The sequence below is a fragment of the Plectrocnemia conspersa genome, unplaced genomic scaffold (genome assembly GCF_051122295.1).
Source record: "Plectrocnemia conspersa isolate PC_06_02 unplaced genomic scaffold, ASM5112229v1 ptg000013l, whole genome shotgun sequence".
NCBI classification, from domain to species: domain Eukaryota; kingdom Metazoa; phylum Arthropoda; class Insecta; order Trichoptera; family Polycentropodidae; genus Plectrocnemia; species Plectrocnemia conspersa.
In genome coordinates, this window is record NW_028277177.1 from 19,988,372 (window position 1) to 20,011,005 (window position 22,634).

The 22,634-nt window shown below is 26.9% G+C and overlaps 2 protein-coding genes across 2 annotated transcripts in view; both read right to left on the minus strand.

The window, feature by feature from the left end:
- LOC148227515 (mitochondrial ribosome-associated GTPase 2) overlaps positions 1 to 7,943 on the minus strand; it is a 289,075-nt gene extending 281,132 nt beyond the window's left edge. The window contains exon 1 of the mRNA XM_088202841.1: positions 7,929 to 7,943. The gene's annotated coding sequence lies outside the window, so the exon portion shown is untranslated. The remainder of the gene's footprint in view (positions 1 to 7,928) is intronic.
- Positions 1 to 22,634, minus strand: part of Ac3 (Adenylate cyclase 3) — a 131,788-nt gene that overhangs the window by 47,672 nt on the left and 61,482 nt on the right. The window contains exons 5-8 of the mRNA XM_088202828.1: positions 20,990 to 21,101; positions 20,789 to 20,916; positions 7,017 to 7,175; positions 272 to 410 (exon numbers count right to left, since the gene is read on the minus strand). Of these exons, the coding sequence (XP_088058954.1) occupies positions 272 to 410; positions 7,017 to 7,175; positions 20,789 to 20,916; positions 20,990 to 21,101 (538 nt within the window). The remainder of the gene's footprint in view (positions 1 to 271; positions 411 to 7,016; positions 7,176 to 20,788; positions 20,917 to 20,989; positions 21,102 to 22,634) is intronic.

Genomic DNA, 22,634 nt, shown 5'->3' on the forward strand with positions numbered 1-22,634 from the left:
GCAGAGATACCGGCTGCACAATATCTAGATTTACTAATATTAGAACTGCTTGCCTATTCGCCGCTATGTCTGCGTATAAAGATAAGTAATGATATGGGTTTTAATTCAAATTGTGTATTATTATCGTTAAAGGCTTATGTGGGATAATAGTGAGCAATCGAGCAAATGATGTATGGCGGGGACCCGTTATCATGCGGGTAATGATATATCGTTAAATTTTATCTAGGGCTTTCGCCTTTTCTTTGGCAAATTTATGGTTTGTGTGACTCACCGGTTTCAGGACTTTGACGATGAAGTAAGTTTTGATCCCGGCCAAGCGTAGAGCCTCCTCCCTCTTCTCGCCGTACGCGGGCTCAACTTCGAATTCTCCATGCAAGAAGCTTAATGTCTTCTCCGATATGTGCACTCGTCTGTGGAAAGGAAATGACAATTTTATAAAATTGCTAAATCGTCTAAAATATATATCACAGATATACACAAATAATATCGATTCATTAATTTTAAAGTTAATGTATCACTCGAAGCTTTTATTCTGAAAGCAACACGATAGATGAGTGGTATAAGTCGCTGATTATGGACCTGAAAAACTTATGTTTCAATATAATATGCACCTTGATGTTTTTTAATTTATATCGCGCCTATGAGATCAAAATTAGTAATAATTATATAATTAGAATTCCGATTGTTCATCACAGATTAGGTTTACATATATGAGTAAAGTGATGATTAATTAAGCTCGATTAATTATATCGTACATATAAGATATTGAAAATTCTGTAATTATGAGCTATTTTAGTTCACATAGGATATCATATATGTATTTAACAAAAGAGGTTTTATATTAACTACGATAAATTAATAAGATTAAGTTTATTTTTATTGTAGCCTTTATTTTTTTAAATTAGTGGGTTAATGTGATTACGTAAAATATTTTTTTTTATATAATTAAGTATTATATAAATAAATATGTATTAAAAATTATTTGTATTTTGGATGATGTAATTAGAATATTTTTTTATTGTAGTCTTCTATACTTTCTAGTGTAAGAACAACAATGTTCTTTAAATGTTGTTACATATTGTCCATTATATGTTTATTTAGTTAAATATAAAATATATATAATAATACATAAATTATTATATGAACTATAGCATAGAAAATTTAGTGTTTTTCTGCGATTACTCCACTCTAAGCATGCATATAATAAAATATCTTTAATGATTAATTTTATAAGGTATCGCGCTGTTTATGTTAAAAAAAAATCGTTTAGGGACCAAAAATACCTGTTATTATAGCATGAAATTATACAGCAAAAATTACGCGAGAACGAAAATTACACATGAAATAATTATACGTGATAAAATTACACAGCTAAAAATATACAATAAATAAATTTACCATTAAAAATTACATACGCAATAATTTTTACACTGCAGTAATTTCACATTCAGCCCTTTCGAAGTGCATATAAAATCACAAAGTAAAACCAAAATGTTTTTTTTTAATTTATAATATAACGGGCGTACGGTCAGATACACTCCTTTTCGCTCGCTCGCGTGCTAAGTGACGAGAGTAAGTGAGAGATAAGGGCGTGCGTTACATGTGTTCTGCATGCCCACTCCTTCTCACACACACTCGTCACTTAACACGCGAGTGAACGAAAAGGAATGTATCTTACCGTACGCGTCTGCTATTGATAAGGAAAAAAATATTTTAAATATTCAAAATTATTTTTTTTATTGTTTTACAAATAAATTGTAAATTTTCATTTGTATGGTACATTTACGTAAAATAACGAAAAATTGCACTTAAAGAATAGCGAAAAATAGTTTAAAATTATAGTAAAATTCATTCCTAATAGCCATCAAAAAATTGATAAAAGTATGATTTTAACGGCTTTTTATAATTATTTAAAAAATACAAAACAAATAAGAAAACACACAGTAAATTACTAACTTTTTGTACATATTTTAAAAATATTATTTTTTGCTTAAAATCATTTTTTCTATAAACAATAAAATATATAAATGAAAAAATATAATTTTTCATCAAATTTATTTTCGCGTTTAATTTATTTATTTATTGTGTAATTTTTCCTGTATACTTTTTTTCATGTTTAATTTTTGCTATATAATTTTATCATGTAACCGATAATAAATATTAATTGGCAATAAATTAAAATTAGACGCATAATTATTAAGCTTTAGTATTATGAACAATAATTTTCTTTAATACGTACAACGTAAATTTAGTTTAAATGTAAAATAAATACTAATGTGTATTTATATACAGATCATATATTATTTATGTCATAATTAAATTGTTTTTATATTTTCCATTGCACAACAATTTTATTTTAGTGCATGATTCACATTTAATATTTTATTTTTAGAATTACAAATGTGTTAATATTTATAACAAATTGTCGAGAAAAGTCCGAGAATCTAAATCCCTGGCAATTTCCTTTGCAGGGATTCAACAACACCTCTGTACAGACATAATAGCTAGATATTAATATATAATTTTAATCAAATAATATTATGTATATTAGCCTCGAGCTAAATTTAAAATAATTAATATATAAAGTAAATGCTATTTTAAGCTAAATTCAGGAGTATAGTTTATCGTGCGATATTGGAATATGGAATAGTAGATGCTGTCGATTAGTCTTCTTTTTATTAATACAACTCAAATATAAGTTTTACTTTTATTAATCTAAAAATAGTTCTTAGACAAAGCACACAGATTAATCTACGTAAGCCGATTTTGCTTTGATGTACAATATTTCTGCGGTTAAAAAAGACAATGCAGCCTAGTAAAGTTCTACTTAAATGGCAATTGAACTTAAGCCAACAGTCGTGAATTACAGAGTAAAATTAAATTATAAAGAAATAAACTAGATTGAACATATTTTGAGAATACACTCAGAAAACGATATACAAAAGTACACGATTTTTCACCTCAACTCTGTTTATTTTTACTCAAATCTGTAATATATCTAATGACTATAAACCGCGGGTTCTATTTATTATTAGTCAAAAATATTATAAAACAGTTAATGACTCTTAATTTATGCAATAATAAGCATGTTAATCTGGTACATTTGATAAGTCATAAATTTTTGTTTATTTGTGTATATTATTCAATACATATTCACATACCAAATAAACATCCACACGTTTGTATATTCTATTTACGGAGAGAACGTATTATTAGATATCTACCGTATTTGATTAAAAATTTAAAATGTTTGTGTATAACGTACGAATGTATATTGACAATGGGAAGCCAGTTTTTACCCTTTATCCGGATTGTTTAACTTTAATAAAATTGCTTTGTTGTGTGAGTAAAAGCATTCCAATGTATGTCTGATAAGTCTTCCTTATTCATATTTTGTTATACATATATTAAAATTCGTATGCTTGAACTCTCGAGTTTGACGTATTCGATGTTCTGACCCCAAAATCAATTAAAGGTTTATTTATAACAACAATTTATAAAATAAAAGAACAAATTTTAATGAGTCTCACAAATACGATTACAATATTGTTAGAATGGATAGATAATTATATTCTAAAATAAATATAAATATTTAGTTAGAGCATCTACTGTATCTTTTATTAATATTATTTAAATTTATTTATACTAATAAAAAACTATAAGAAATTAAATATCTAACAAGTAAAAAATAATATATTAATATTATTGATTTGAACCCATGACCCTCGGGTTCATAATATTAATTTAATTAAAATAATCTCGTAGATACCAATGTAATGATTTTACGCCCCCGTGATTAGCATTCATTAAAATTTATCCGTCAAACGGTATCTGAAATTTATTCACCCGTTACTTAATAGACGAGCTACGACCGATCGTATTTATCATCTTTCGCAACATTACACTCATAAAAATAAGCATAAAACTCCCATAACTAACCGACTTTATAGTTGTAATCTTCGGCGCGTATTATCGCAATTATTTATTAACATACCCCAAGCGATCTAGAACATGTAGTACCTTTTTAGCGAATGTATTAATAACAAATACCAACGTTATATGCATTTAGGTTAGATTTTAATGAGAGAGCATCCTCCCGTAAATTTATGTAGACTTACATATATTACACATGTTATATTTAGATACGTGCCTGTACAATATAATTTAAAATTCGCGCTACTAAACTTGACTTATATCCTGTATACGCGTACAAATAATTCACAAAGGTTCTTGTGTCCTTATACCGAGCAAAGGAGCAAATTTAATCATCTATACGCAGGATTTTGATATGCATGAGGGCTTCTGTGAAATTGCATCTATTATAAAAGATGGGAATTATATTAGTAAAAAAGTGCCTATTATATATTATCTTATGAAGCTTTATTACAAATTACCTCTCGCTAATCGTATAATCGTTCGTAAAGCGGATCAGCGATAAAAACCGAGGCAATTCCGCCTGGCACATATATATACTTCATAAAAAGTAGACAGAATCGATTGCCACGAGTTTCTGGCACAAAGAATAGAAAAAAATTGTATATTTGGCAAATTTGGCACGCTAGGTATGAAAAGTTTGGCGAAGGTCTAGGTCATTGGTTGCCAAATCATAATGCGAAAATCACAACGTTAATATTTGAGTGAAGTTTAGCGCTTTTGGTTTGTAAATTAATAATGAGCCAGCCCCAGTTTGGCAGAATAGTTCTAGTTAATCGCTATTCCGCAGATTTATTCTTAGAGGCTGGGGATTAAATACCATGAAAAATATATTTAAAAAAAATAATTTTAAAAACCAGTATACATTTTTTTTAAATCAATGTTTTATATAAAATTTTATTTATTTATTAAAAATACTTTATTTTGATATAGCTATTTTATTCCTCAATCAAAATATATGCTTTCATTTCGGAAAAACTCCCATTAACTTTATCTTATGGAGCAAGTGTAATGAAAATATTTAGAAGCAAAATTAATTTTCAAACCTTTAAGGTACTAATTTTATTGTACGTATTTTATAAAATACAAGATTGATGTATAAATACAAATACTAATAATAAAAATCGTGAGACCAGTCGTAATTTGCAAACTAATAAAAGTCTGTCTTACGGTTTATTTTATAATTCTAAAAGGTTATGTGTGTAGCATATATACATATATATAAAACGCATGTATTATCATAAAATCTTTTGTGATGTGTTAATATCGTATATATAATAATTACTTTGAGAGTAATAACTAAGCATTCTGATTTCTCGATGATTTAATTTTTGAAAAATGAGAATTCAAGACTGCATTTCTCAAATTCCTCAAAAAAAATTGATTAATGAAAAAATGGTTGTAATAGAGTAAAGTATTACAGATACATTATTACATATTATTCTTAAAATAACCTTTAAAAAAACACATGCGATCTAAAGTAAAATTAAACATTTTTTTGTTAAAAAAATTTCGGCCGTGAAAAAATTGCTCTTGTTTTATGTTGATCTTGGTTTAATCAACAACAAAACTTCAAATAGGTACTGTAAATTATTTTAACTCGAGTGAAAAGTTGTAATAAAGTTAATACAAAATTATCTGTTGAATTTGGATAAACTTTCAAACAAAAACAATAAAATTTATATTATAAAATGTATAAAAAGCTCAAAATACAAATTAAAGGTCGTAGAACTAGTATTTTTTAAAAAAAAAAATTAATTTAGATTCTGTGCTACAAAATTTTTTTTAAAAATAAAAATAATATTACGACTTTAGATAAATAAATATATTTTTGATTCACTATTACTAATAAAGGTTCTAGTAAAAAATATTGCATTGCAGAGTAGTTACAGGATAAAAAAATTATGCATTAAGCTAAAAATAAAAGCTTATGAAACAATATATTTATATTTTTAAATATGAAATAAACATAAAACCAAATTATTCAATAATTTTAATAATAAAAAAAGATACGTTTTTACATTAATAATACAAAAAATAAAATGTATCTTTAAGTCCAATTGCTTTAACGTTAAGTGTCAAAGATTGGCAATAAGTAGCATATATTAAAATATATATACAAGAACGATCAGGAAAATAGATTTACTTTAAAAATTGTAACTATAAATAAGCTTTATATACATATTTCATGTTTACTTATATTTTCTACGGCATATGCTTATTTTTTACATCATAATGTAAAAGGAAAATATAAGCATATTGTGAATGTATTTATATGTAATAAATATATTTTAAGATTGAGGTGTTAAAGGTAAATAAGTATTATAATATACATAGTTTTTTATTTCGAAAATAGAAACAGAAATCTGTTTGTCAAAACCAAATATATTATTTAAGGCGGAGTAGTAATTTTTATTGTATATTCTAGATATATATATGTACATACATATATTTCATACATTTTAATGAGCACGAAAATTATCTAAATTGATATGTTCACTTATATACACAGTATTAAATTTTCTAATATGCCCTTGTTATGGCCTGTTTGTTCCATATCATTACTATTATATGAATTAATTAGTATTGCTTCATAAAATAGTATAAAAAAAATCGATTGAGTGAAAACCTTTGACAAAAACAATGTTCCGAATGATCATGCATATCAGCAGTTTCTCGTTTCGCACAGAAGAGACAGATTTCTAAACACACTTTTTAATTGGCGGAATTAAAAATTGATACAGTCAATCTTAACACGCTCCAATATCAAAGTTGCTGAAACTATAATCTACTACTCTGCTACGTCACGCCAAGCCCAAGACTAAGAATAAAAATATTTCTAGACTCACATCTGCGTTTGAAATAATGTAATTTAAAATTATTAATTACGAAAATGTATTGATTATAAAGGAGTATTACTACTAATTCTACATTATGTTTATATACATTACAATATATTAGTGAAAATATTATATATAAACATCTCACATAATATAAGTCCTATAATAAAGAGAACCTTATTTTTGCACGAGGTCATGATTTGGACCCAAATACACGTGTAAATCGATACTGGTATTACTGACCCGGCATTTCCGCTACTCTCCATCTTGTTGGCCAGCTCTACGTCCCTGGAATACACGTCGAACTGCCATTGCCTTTGTCCTAGTACACCGGCAAGTACAGCCCCTGTATGTATCCCGACCCGCATATCCACGGGAGAGTTGGTTGTTTGCTGTAGGTATCTGTGGAATTAATTAAAATTGATTAACTAAAGACAAAAATTTATTTTTAATTTTATAGTGGGAGTGAAGGGTATTTAATCAATAATATTCAAAACACTAAAAAGGATAGCTTACGTATATATATATATATATATATATATATATATATATATATATATATATATATATATATATATATATATATATATATATATATATATATATATATATATATATATATATATATATATATATATATATATATATATATATATATATATATATATATATATATATATATATATATATATATATATATATATATATATATATATATATATATATATATATATATATATATATATATATATATATATATATATATATATATATATATATATATATATATATATATATATATATATATATATATATATATATAAGAATTTATATTTATATAAAATAAAATAAAAAATGATATTTTTAATATATCTAAAGTAGCAAAATAGTATAAAAGTACGATATGAATAGAACGCTACATGAATCTTTATAGAAAAATGAATACTTCAAAGGCCTTTTTAGAATATATTTATTTCCCGGGAGAAAAAGCAGCAAAACAGTTCGTAAAGAAGTATAAGAAAATTCAGGGCTTTTTTCGAATATAATACAATATTATAATACAACCTGTATTATTATTTTATATATATATATATATACAAAGAACAAATTACTTTAAAAACAAGATTAAAATATAACTGTGAAAACGATTGTTGTAGTTAGCTATTTTAGAGTTTCACAAAGCTCTTTTGTACAGCAAACGACCGAGTTTTCTTTTTGCAATTTCATTGATTCGTTTTTTTTGTATATGTAAGTGCTATGCATAAAGTATATGTATAATTCTACTTTGAGTCTCAGGCCTCACAAAGCGTTTGTATAACACCAACATCTCATGTCCGTTCCATCGTTTGTACCCCATTGATACACTTCCATACATTCAGCGCTTTTCAAACTACAAAGCCTCCGATGTTATGAATTTATTTTTTCATAAAGAGCTATGTCACGGATTCTGATCCTTTACATAAAATATGTAGCCAAAATTCAACGCATTGATCATATATTTTAGCCACTTTTTGCTATATAGAAAATTTATTTTACGGCCGACACGATTTCATTCGGTTTTAATATATTATTTATTAAGTATATAGTTTAAAATCCATGTCAAAAGTAATAAGGCGTCGTCGTCGTAGTAGGAACTATCGGTTCTATATTTTAGACCGTGGTCTATATACATATTTAAAAAAAGTTTACATGAAATTTTACTTCATAAATTTTAATCAAAATAATGCATAGTTTTGATGAATCTAGATTCTTTGCCACCATAATAAACCTACCAACCTTGAAAGTGTATGTTTTTTTTTGTAACAGTGATTTGAGAACATCTAAGTAAACTCTGTTTGGTTATAAAACATGTAAATTTCATTTAATGCGCTAGCTGCAACTAACGTTATCTCTAAAATCGAAAAAAATATTTATTAGGCAATTACCTTGATTACCACAAGTATCGTTCGTTTTTAAAGCCATTCGTTGGAGGTTTTCAGGTTAATTACCTACCTACAAAGTATTAATTTAAAAAAAGATTGACTTTAAAATTCGCAGCATTCGTTTTGTAAAAGAACATATTTTAATCGCGAATTTTTATTAAGACAGACAAGTAAAAGAACAACCTTTGAAAAGTATAATATTAATTAAAAATATTTTTTTTACTTTGCAGTAGATAATTTGCAGTAGAGTACGCTCGGGATAAGGATTCCGGTTTGTTATTGTGTGTGTGAACTATGTGGCTCAAAACAATTTCGCTCAGAATATTTAATTTTTTTATTTTAAAAGAAAATATATGTTTATTTAACATACATACATCTAAGCCAAGTTGGAAATTTCTACGGACAATTAAAAATATATTATATAATCGAAGAAACCAGACATTGATGTCATTAATTAAATATTTGCAAAATTCAAAATCTTTCACTAGTCTAAAAAATAATGAAGTCTTTAGCTATTCTTCAAAAGCAAAAAGATATGAAATGGGGAAAGAAATTATTCGCAGATTGTTTAATGGCTCGACGACTCTATTAAATCATTAGAGTCCATTGAATAAATTAAAAAATTATCATTGGCGCAACGATAAGAATAATAACTTTTTTAATCTTACAGAGAATAGTGTAAAAAAACCAACAACGTACGGATTAATGAAAAAATAATTAAAATATTTTAATCCACGGGTAAGAGAACGAATAACTTACAGTGTATATTTGAAGCCTTGATATCAATTAACCCAGATATGCCCAAGAAATTTTGTTCTCTTAAAATTTCATTTATAAATAAAAAACAGTGGCACGAGTTTAGTGACCTACCCATGCGACAGTGGGCATATCTGGGTTAAACCAATATCAACACAAAATTATTTAAAATAAATCACTAGAGAAGATCGAACTTCTGTGCCACACTGCACTTTAATGACGAATACAGCGTTGACGAATCAGCGACTGTCCTTAAAAGAGAAAGCGAGACAACGAAGTACACACTGCATCGCTTCTCCCTCTCATATACATGTACACGCACACAATAACAAACCGGCATCCTTATTCCAAGCGTACTCTACCACAGCTTATTTAAATAAAATTACAAGGCTCTTCCACACTACTCAAAATAACCCACGTTATTATATATATGATAATGACGTGAGTTAGGTTTGTCCTTCATATTCTCAAAATATTTTTACTAAGTTTGAGCATGTTATTCTTAACTATTTAAATACTGATCTAAAAAATAATATTATACATTATTTTAATCCCAACCTTTTGGATCTTGTTGGCTACATTGCCACATTGCATTAATATTTACTTTTTACTAATGGATAGATTATAACCCACAGTACGCGTCTGCTTAAAATTAAAGATTATCACGCGTCTAATATAAAAACTTAAAGAAACTTAATTGTTCATCAAGAATACTTAAATAAAATTACTTAGCCAGAATTATGCGTGGTATGTTTTTGTATTATATAAATTTTCTTAAACTCAAACGGAAGAAGTCACGTTCGAATCGCAGATACAAAAGCGCCAGCCGTTATTAGCCATTGCCGAGTGAACGATTTTCGTTAAACTGAACTTTTCATCATTTTTCCGCTCGAGTGGCGTCGGAAATTGTACGCTAAACTTTTCCATCAAAGTATATGAGCTTTCGCCAATCTCTCGCTCAATCAGTCACGTTTTAATACCGAGAACTTTGCTATTTTTTCAGCCCAACCTAAATTAACATTTCTTAATTAAACCAGGGTGAATTTAAATTAAACAATTCAATTAATGCAAAGTTAAACATTGTAGGGATGATAATGGGTAGCCAAAAATTAAATTATAACTTACATTAGCCTCTATTTTTGTTTGCTTTGGTTTTAACAGTCAAGCATTGTTTACTCTTAATTTGTGAAATCGATCTTTCACGATTACAATTTCATTAGTGAAATATATTATCAAAATTAGATAATAATTAAGTAGTCCTCCACAAAAATAAATATTTTACAGATTCGCGAATTAAATAGAGCAAAATTAAGCAGTGTTCAGTCAAAGAACAATCGCATAATATTCTAAAAATATATTTGTTTTTTATGGTACTATTTATTGTTATAGCGTAAGTTTGTATTATAATAATTATACGTTTTAATATTGATGCATTACCCATTTAAAAGCAACGAAAGATTCACGATAAATAAATATATATTCCAGACAGGGCAATAAAGCGTCTTACTGACAAAGTCACTTTTAACCCTAAAACCTGAAAACAATATCTTAAATTTAGTAAAATTTACCACACTTTATTACATGAAGTGGACGCACAAATATATGAGCTTAAAAATATACTGTTTCAATTAATTACACAATTTTATTTTTTAAGAGATCAATCTTCATAACTGGTGACTTTGACTTATTGTTGAGATCTCTAGATCGACCGCTTAAAACTTTATTTTCAAGGGTAACTTAAAGGTCTTGTACATATAATATATAGCAACAATCTCGCGTCGATTTAATATCTACATAACAATATTCAAGCAGGAATGATTAAAGTTTTGCAAATGTTCTGAGCAATGCTCTTGAAAGAGCTCGAATTTGTTGCCATCAAGAAGCGTTCCTTTGGCCGCCATTGTATTCCACAAATATCTTCAAGGTCCGAATATATCAATTACGTAAAAATGTCTGTTGTTTTGTATATTATATATTATACAAAGTTGTTAAGTTACTTGTTTGTTTATGCCGAACATTATAAAATTATTTGTAAAAGCTATTTGTCGTATGAATATGGCTCATTTGCTCGTCTCGTAATTTAGTTTAGACATGAGAGGTTACGTTTCATTAAATTAATTAATAACACTAACCCTTGATTGAAAGGCTCGTGTACCTTACTTCCGCATCAAAATTAATACTTGATCAATTAAATGTTTAAACCTATGAAGCAATTTAATTTAACGATTCACGCCAATTAAATACATAATCAAATAAAAATAAAACGCTTTTCATTCGAACAGTTAAAATGATTAAAGCAAACACAAAAATGCGCATTTTGTTACTTTTACGTTTGTGCTTTTTTTTGTATATTTTTACACACAACGAACGAGAAATATTTCACGAAGTATAACTCAATGTTTTTATTTAAAATGTTTACATTAGTCGTTATTGGGTTATTTTAAAATTCAATTTTCCTTCCATAAATTATTTCCACTCGTTTCGGTTTGAGAGGTTTTCTTGGGAAATATTAAAAAAATTACAAACATTGTAAAAATATATTTGTGAAAGTGTGATAAATTAATTATAGAATTATTTAATGTGCCATTTTGTCTTGTTTGATATTGTTAATAATTTAATTTATTTGTCAATCTATACTTGCAACTTCAGCAATATAATTAAGAAAACATACATTGTGTTTGATGAAAAAATCGGAACAACAAATCTCAAATTAATGTAAGAGTTGTAGAAATAAATTTCACGATTAACAGATTATGCTAATTACAGTGCATAATGTACTAATCCAAATCAGTAATCAACAATCTAACTTCATCTTAAATTTCACTTGTCGTCAAAACAATATTTAAATCATATGGGCAATCGCACAATGTTACCCAACTGTTTTAAAATACTGTATGTGTTTAATTTGTATAATATTAAAATACTATTTACACTATATATTTATATTTATAAAATATACTATAGAAAGAGTATATAAATATATTTTTAAATCAAATGTATTCATGTGAACACAATTTTCGTGACACAAAAGTGAAATCAAATTTTCGCCCGAATATGGCTGATATTTTGTGACTCTAGATACTAATTAGATTTCCACCGCGTTTCAGCAATATTGATTTATACATACTATGGCATTTATACTACCTGGATTTCGACACAATGAGAATATAATCCTACGTGCCATCTACTACATTCGATTCGATAACAAAGAGAAGTAAATAGATTACTTGCAATTTTTCACAGTACGTGATATCATAGCAACGCTTCGAGCGCGCGGGTGAAATATGTAATGGTTTATATACATTGTGTATATAAACAATGTGCACAAAGATATTTATTTTTATAAAAAAATATATGCGGATCAAAAATATAGTGTCTAGTTTATGTATTATGCATCGTACGTCGGTTAGTTTTCTTTTTGCCTTCGTTAGCAATGCAAATGGCTTATTTTACGGACGAGCTTTCCCATTTTCGCACAAAAAGGTATATATTTATGTATTACATTTTTTTTTCAGACAGTTGTACATTTTTACGTTTTTGCCATTACTATTAAGCATTTTTTTACAACGCAATTCAAGTAATTATTTACAAGTCACGAATGAGCAAAGAATATTGTAAAATATGAACATTTATTCTGTGATAGAAAATTGTGTGTGATTGCAAATTGCATCGTATTTTTTTTTTCTTTATATTGTAAAAAAAAGTTTATGAGAAATTCCAGGATCCGTTTAAGTTTATAAAATGATATTCTATCATAATGAAAAATAATTTTCGATCAAAAGGATAGCAAAATTTTTGAGACGTTACATGACTGTTTCCTTGAAACAAACTATTCAATACCATAAAAGTAGTTTTAAATACATATTTGCTTTAACTGACACCATCAAAAATTGAATAAAAAACAACATACGCTGGTATTAAAAAATAGTTAATAAAAAAATATAAAACACTCAATCATATAGAGAGGAAAAATTGTCGGTATATTCGAAGAGATTGATATTATTTTCCCCCATAACGTGATGGATATAGGCAGTGACCGTAATAGCGTATTGGCAGAGATCCGTACTTGTAACCCAAGGGACTACGTTCTACAACCGCAACATAATTGATTTACACTATTAATATACGAGGGTAAAAGGAAAACCTAAAAATTAAATTTAAATATTTTTTTATTGTTAAACACTATTTTAAGATTTTCTAAACGTTATCAGTGTACATAAAGCATTTAACATGAAAACATAGCAGTAGCTTAAAATAAATACCGCACTCAAAACACGTACCAAAGTGAAGCAGAGCTCTTTCGTTTTTTAATTAATAATAAAATAATACCGATTAAATTTTTTTAAATAAATTAAAGTATAAAATGTTGGGGCATATCTGTCACTCCAGCGAATATTCGCGTGAAGTATAAAATTCTAAAATGAATTGAGCTCTATAGCAAAGTGCATTTCAATGGTTGAAAGCATCGGAAAGAAAAAATACAGAATAACATAAAATAATCATACTTTTGGAATCACGTATCAAACACATCAATCATTTTCACACAGTTCTTCAAATGAACGTCTCCTTTTTTTTATCGTTAATTTTTTTTGTAAATCTCGCTGCGCAGTAAAAATTACAAAAATACAAGACATCTACAAAATATCTTGAAGAATGCCTTTTAAAATCAATTAATACTTCAAGAATTATTTATATGCATTTACATTAAAATGTTTTAGCAATAATCTGACGGAATAAATATTTTTATGTATTATTATTTTTTCTTAAGAAATAAGATATACTTTACTTTGTCAAAAGCCTTTTTGTCATGTCATTGCAGATAATATCTATTTGTTTTCATTAATCGATATTTTATGTAAACTCACTTATCATGCAAATTTATTGTATTTTTTTAACTTATATATCGTGCTGAATAATCCTTATTTTTTCATAAAAATACTTTTTTTCATAAAAATATTTAATACCATTTTGTATTCATTACCAAATTAAATACCACTAAAATTAATTATTAAATTAATTTAACAGATTAATTTTTATAGAAATGTTGTATAATACAAGAGATTGTTGTGTTTTGTTTATAAAGGATTCTCAGGACTTTTCGATCCATCGCAATATTACAACACGGGATTAAAAAGGATCCGAAAAGATTAACTTGGTTTCGCACAAAGATACATACATACATATATATTGATGCTTTTAATAATTCGCGGTGGTCTTAGAGAACCGGAATTTATGATAAATTGATTAAAGCGAAGCGTGCTCAACGCAAAAAAAATCATTTTAGGTTTTAACTTGATTACGCTCCAACTCGCGAATTTTGTAAATAATTAAATGGATGCTTTGGAATTGTATTTTATTTCCTACGTTTCCACATCGACATTTAAAGGGTGACCCAGCAATATTTAAATGTTGATCTATTGCTAAAAGAAAATGTCTAAAAAAGAGCTACGGATTTTTCCTGTTTTATTTACGAAAGCTTGTAATTTTTATATATTTTCTTCTAATGCGTCTTATGTAAACACTGTTACTTGTGTTTTATTAAATACAGCTCTTAAACTTCACATATCGCTAGTCAAATGCTACGTGCCACACAACTCACTGCATTGAAGTAAGCAAAGCATAAGGCGCTACATAAGTATATCGAATTTCAGCGTCAATTTAACAAGCTACTCTATTTAATAAGTCATATGATGGTTATCGAATCACATGAAATGGGAAGTGTATAAAGCATTGCGTGGAAACTAGATAAAAATATTATTAAGATCGGAATATATTTTTTTATGTATATATTGAAAAAAAATACAAGTTAGCAACTCTCCGATTTTTATTGGTCTTTCTATACTAAGATAAACTTGTAAAGTTTCTTCAGCGTAAGTTTCGGTTTCAGACATATATTTACACTGAAACCTTACCGTTACTCTCCGAAAACCGAATGTGTTTATTCCATTGCTAGCTTTTGAGATATCAGTGTTTTTTAACTTATGTGTAAAATCAACAATTCAAAAATGCAAAATCATCATTCGAATTACAATGGTTCTTTGCACATCTATTGCTAAGTGAAAACATCTAATATTTTACATACTAGCAATTTTTGGAAGTTGTTTGAATGCAGAGCTGTTGCATTATAATCGTGGCTTAAGCCGCATGAGAAGAAATTTTTCTTTTAGATTTTAATTTAGCGATATGTATGAAAGTCTTATGATGCGAATGGCAGCCGTCAACCATTTCATAACAATCATTCACTCAAAGTATATTTTCGTATTTTATTAAAAAAATATTTTTAGAAATGAACCTATCAAAGAAGAGAAACGTTGATTCAGAGTCGTATTTGTTAAAATGAGTAGGAATAAAAATATGTATTTACATCGTAAAGCAATAATGCTTTATGTTTGGAATGTAAAGAGACTATAACTGTTTTTGAAAGAGTATAGTTTAAATATTCACAAATCAAATTATAAGATAATGTCGAGTGAAGAGATGGAAATTTCAAGTGAAAAATTATTAAATAATTTACATAAACAACACCAGGTTTTTAGTAAACTAAATTCTACAGATATTGACACAACTTAGGCTAGTTACTTTATTTAACATAAAATTTCAAAAGTTAATAAATCATTATGAGAGGGTAATCATTGATATAGAAGAGTTATTACGTTCCGACAAAAAGATTATTTTTGATTGCATAAGCTTTAATGGAAGAACAATTACAAAATATATTATCATAATTACGAAAAAATGTTGAAACGTATGATTAATACACATTAGCTTTGAATGTTAGGACTGATATTAGGGATACTGCTTAACTTAACAATATATAAGAGAAATAAATGATACATTTAAAATAATTAAAGAATTAGTAAGCTTACGAGCAATAAATAATACTACTACAGGCAAAGATTAATTGCTTTAGGTTAATAAATATCTTACTGACTTACACATAGGCTTGAAAAATATTATTAATATAACGACAGATTGCTGCCCAAATCTAACTAAAAAAATATCAGAGTTGTTAAAAGAATCAGTAGTCGAGTCAAATCAATCGATTCAAATATAAAAATTGTATTTTAAAACGCTATGACTTATCAGGAGCTTTCGTGTAAAATAAATTTAATCATAAAGTGCAAGTTAAAAGCCAATCATTTCCAATTTGTATCATTTTTAGATGATATTGACTATGAACATACAGACATTTCATATTACTTACATATATGTATGTAAGATCGTTAAGCCTGGAACATATTAGCCAAGTATGAAAATTAGAGAAGAATATCATCCTATTTTTAAAAATGAAAAAAAATCTTGACTGAAACACTTAGTCAAGGGTCTAGGGGATTTTAATTTTTCGGTTAATATTTGATTATTATTTGATTAAATAAAATAATAAATTACAATGAAAAAAAAATAATGATGTAAGAAGTGTTAAATTTTATAAAAGACTTTATGGCCAAATTGATAGATTTTTGTGAAAAGTATCAAGAAAGAAAAAGTTCTTAAGTTCTGTGAGTGTATAAATATGTTTATTTTATTATTTTTTAAATAAAATACTTAAAGTTCTATAATTGTAAATATACGGTTAACTAATTGTCTTCCATCAAACTGTATATTTTTATTGTGAACACTTCCACGAAATTCTCGCAATATGAGCTTTTATTATTTCTTAAAAATGCATATTCTAAGATTTGCCCGTGTCTCTAATTATGGTATAATTATCATAATTACTTAGTTTACATTATTTGCAACATATTTTTTTTGTGATGATTTTCAAGTAATTTAAAAATATTAAGAAAAAATTGTCTGTAGCGTATGTTTATTTTTACTATTGTTACATACATTTAAACTATATTAAATTTTCTCCCTTTATAAAAATATAATGCACTAATGATTCAACCAGCCACTCCCCGATTATTTTCTGACTATGGCTTTGCCCCGCGACGGTCCAAGAAATAATCAATCCGGCCCGCCCTTTGAAACAATTGCCCACCCCTGCTCTAGATCAAGGGTCGGCGAACAGGGGTAAATTACCTCAAATGGCGTAAAATTTTAATGTTTGGGGGTAATGAGGATTTATTAAACATAATTAAAATTATATAAAAAGTTAAAGGAAATTGTTTAGAGTCCATCATGGCAGAGTGAAGTCATAAATTGATTAAACAAGTCTATACAAAAAAATCGCACCTTTTTCGTTGCGAGAAATAATCCGCCTAGTGCTGTAAAAGGTTAAAACTATTTAAATCACTATCTTTTTTACCATTCAGATGGCATCGTCTAGAAAAAATATATCAGTAAAAGTTGCTCAGTAGTAATAGGGTAACACAAATACAGTGTGTTGTATGTTTGAAAGTAATGTCTACAGAATATTTTATAAAGAGTCAATCTGCACCAAAATCTGTCTTTCAAATCGCAGGAATAATTAATTAAATTTAGAAATGTCTGTTAAAAGACAAGGAGTGGAGAGGAAATTAAGAGGTACATTTCATTAACGTTCAGCATTAAAAGCTAGTTTTGAAGTAAGATTGGTAAGAATTTGGTTAAATCAGCATTTTAAAAAATGGGAGTAATTATGTGTGGTCTGAAAGAAGCCTTAAAACTGAATGCAGTGCCCTTGTCTGCAAAAGTTATAAAAGAAATAGGTTATTTCTTCAATAAAATAAAGTAAATGTTTTGTTATTCAGCTTGATGAGACTTTGCAGCTTATGTTCGCTACAAAGGTTTCCATATAATTTAAGATGAATGGTTGTTTTATTATCTTCTCGAATTACGATCACATAGAATTGATTCAATAAGATTAATGAATACTTTAATAACGTGAATTTTAAGCTATGTTGGGTCATGTCAGTGGTTTTCGTGCTTTGGCTAGAGAGAATAATCATAAAATTGTAGTTAATTAATTTATGATCCATCGCCAAGCACTGCTTATGAAACAATAGGAACCTGCACTGGAAGCCATCATGCATTATTATGTCAAAGAACATGCACTTAATACGCGACTAATTCGTAAATTGTATATAGTGAGGTGGCACAGGAAAATGTTTTGAACCGAGTGTAGGCTTTCAAAAGGTTGTTGCCTTGTGTAACAACCTACCTTTGCAAACAAAGATTTTTCTACTTAATAAATATAAGAACAAAGCGACCCCAAAGACATCATTCTTATTGCTTTGACATCAAAAAACCCCAATTTAAATATTATTCTATCCAATATGAAACAATATCATTTCTCCACAACCTAATATGTTTTCAAATGAATCCTTTTGATTCATAACGAGAATATAAATGTATTTTGTTGCATTTATTTTATACTTTTATATTTATAATTGTGTTTTTTGTATAAATATATTAAATAAACCTTAATAAATATAATTTGGAGTGATGGGTAAAAAAAGATCAGAGACCGCTGCTCTAGATTAAGTTTATATATATTGGTTTAAAGATTTCGAAAGATGCATATAAAATATTGCTTAGTTTTTTTTTCCAAACCATCCTGTATATTACATTATACTATAACTAAGTTAGTAAACCATAAATTTTCCATAACAGCTCAAAGTCCTTCGTATTACGTCTTAAATTGCGTAATTATGCCAATTATGATATTTTATGACACGACTTGACCGCATTTCGCTCAATATGCTTACTTTTTGGCATGCAATCATTTACGATTAGGAAAATTTATTAATTTGAACTAATAAATTACAACAGCAGTTTTCAGATATAAATTACATTACTATTATAACTAAGGTAAAATAATGTCAACATACATAATGTATGAAAGTCTATAGATAACGAATAAGATTCAATTTTTAGTAAAAATTAAATAATATTGATATTTTTTTACATATCACGTATTAGTATTAAAATTAGTGTAATGGCATTAGGACACCTATACTATCTGCAATTACTTTAATTCAAAAATAAAATTTTAATTGTTTAGTAAAATACAATATCAATTACACAATAAAAAATAAGTATCGCAAAATGTGATACAATAAATTAATGCCACAATAATATAATGCTCTGACAGAAAACAATCGTAAAAAAATTTAAATCTCACAATATTTAATTTAATGCACTTAATTAATGGCTTAGTTGTTTTAAGAATGTATTACTTGTTTTTCTCGATCTCTCCAAAAACCATAATGATTACATATATGGTTTACTTTAATAGTGCGAATTAATTATTTTTGTACGAAATTTTTTCGCCCCATCCATACCTTCCTAGATCAACCATTTGTGACAGATAACAGCACGAGCTACAGTTTTATGAAAGCTAACCCAAACAGCATAATTTATTACAAACTATCAAGCGATAATCTTTAGCAAAATAAGCATATTTAAGAATAATCTATATTAGTTATTTTTTAACCCTATAAACGCCAGCGACTTTTAGTTATTTATCTTTACGCGTGTGTATCTCTTTGTAAAAATAAATATAAAATACTTGGTTTACTGATAGTTGAAGCTAGTGCAATAATGTTTAATTATTAAAAAACATTGTAAATAATTCGGTAACTCATTTTTAAAAAATAATTTGTTTAAAAAAATAAAATAATAAGTCGCTGGTATTTAATTAGGTAAAGCAAAAAAACACGTCAAAAACACGAGTGCTATTTAATTATTTTAATTAAAAGTATGATATTATAACTTAAATTAGAAGTAAGGCCACACAAGTATAAATATATGATAGTTTAAACTCAACTGATGTTTCTGACAGTAAAAATAATTAACGAGCTACTGTTAAACAAGTCTTAAAAAAGCCTCATTTTAGAATAAATTTAATAAATAATTTTCTAGCGCAACATAAATATTAACGAGTAATATAATATGAAATATATAACGTATACATTTCAGTACCATAAAGCTAGCCGCTCTCATTAGATCTGCATTGCGAAAAGCAACCACATATACTAGAAATTCCTAGTCATTAAAATTCAACCAGACGAAGTATCTCTATAAAAATGATATTCCGCGTATATTTTACTAGGAATAATAAGTATCTATAGGACTGGCAAGTATAAGTTGATATAATTAAATTAATTACAAGAGAGGTTCGAAACCTCTGTTGTGTGTATTATTAATACTCCGTTCGCTTTATTAAAACGCCATTAATATCCATTTTAGAGTCGAGTCAAAGTTCTGACGTTTCGCAAAGCATGTCGTGCTTAACCTTTTCGAGCATTTTCTTTGTACCATTTAAACTATTATACAAACTATTATTATAATCTATCCAAAATGACGACAAATGGCTCCCATTGAATTATTTTTAATATTCGGTACAATAAAAAATATAACATACGGTTATATTATTTTTTTATGCGCTGTAGTAATATATGTTTATAAACTTACTTAATTGATTTAACCATGGCTAATCCCATTCGAACACAAAGCGCTGCATGATCTGGCGTTTCAACTGGAGCACCGCTGATACAGTAGTAGCAATCTCCTAAAATCTTGATTCGAAGTTGATGGTATTTCTAATAAAAATTAAAAAATACAGATACATTTTTTTTTAAATATATATATAAAAATTTAATTCTATAATATTACCTCTGCCAATCGGTCGAATCTTGCAAAAAGATCGTTTAAAATTGCAACTAGATCTTGAGCTGAATAAGTAGATGATATTGCTGTGAATCCTACGATGTCAGCATATAATATACTGTAATAAAATAAAATTGATTAGTAATAACATTAATTTAAATAAAAATAAATAAAATACAAAAATATAGATGTTGAATTTATTTTAACACTTAAGGGGCTTTGTATTTTTTAGGTTTAGAATAAAAATATTTTTTTAATATACATATGTAATACAATAGTGTATGCAAATAAAATATAAATATTAATATTTCTATTTATATGCAACCATTTAATTAACGATTTTTATAGAGAGATTTTGAAACTTTCAGAATGGTTTATTATTAAAATAAATATTAGAAACATAATATAAAATTAAGTTATTAAGTTAAAAAGTTTGTATAAAATAGTTTACGACCTATGAATATTTTTTAATAAATATTAAAGTTTGACTTAATTTGATAAACAAAAAACTAAATTAAATGTAATAAAAAAATTAAATTAGCGAAAATAAATACATAAATTAACTTTAAAAGCAAATATAGTTGTAAAATCAATACCTTTGGTTTATATTATTTATTTATTTCAATAGTTTTATTATTTTTTTAATGAAAACAATATATTGATTAACCTTTAGCCTATAAGAACTCACTAAGTATTATAACTCGCCTTTGTTATTCTGCTTTTAATATTCATAAGCTAAACATTTAAAAAAAAATTTATAACATAGCGTTAATTAGCATATTTTTTATTAAGATAGGCCATTATAATAATATTAATACCTCAGTAATTTATATTATAATAATATATAGTATTATTATAAATAATCAATGTTTAAAAATTAAACACTAAAATTGGCATTAAATGTACTGTATAATGTACATTATTAAATTAATAATACACTTTATAAAGTAATCAATTTGCTTTGTGCGACGAAGTATAGTATTATTTATAGAAGGGTATTGCCAATCTAAGTGGAAAGGTTTGTTAAGAAGATTTATCTAACGTAATCTAATCAAGCAAGAAACCAATTCTAACTGCAAAAGCTTCAATTTTCATCCAAACGTCAACAACATGTATAGTAACACATCTTATCGAAAAGGACACTGTTACAATGAAAATAAAATATAATACCCTATATAGAATTTCGTGTAATAGATTTTCCTTGTTACACAGCACTGTAATGGAAACTCGAGATATTTATAATGCGTTATTAAATTTCTGTATATGAATCTTCAAAATTCTCTCTCTCTCGAGATTTATATGCTCTCGTGTCAGTCTTCTTTATTTTAAGTATTCATTTTATGATAATAGCATTTGAAGTGTGCTCTCGTTAGCTTTTCCACTTTCGGCGAATCAATCATGTCTGAATTGATCGCCTTTGTTCAAAGTAAAAGAATGCAAATTAGGTTATAATGTGGCTTTGGGAATAGCCGCAGGGTAAAAGAGTGAAATTGAGACTACTTTCCAGCGTCAATGGTAAATAAATAAGGGAAATAAAATTAAAGTATGGTTTATGAGAATATTAAATAGCAGGAATTTTTTTTAAATAATTATTGGTAAAAAATAATAGACTTATATATAAATGTTCATTTCATCATATATCAAATAAATA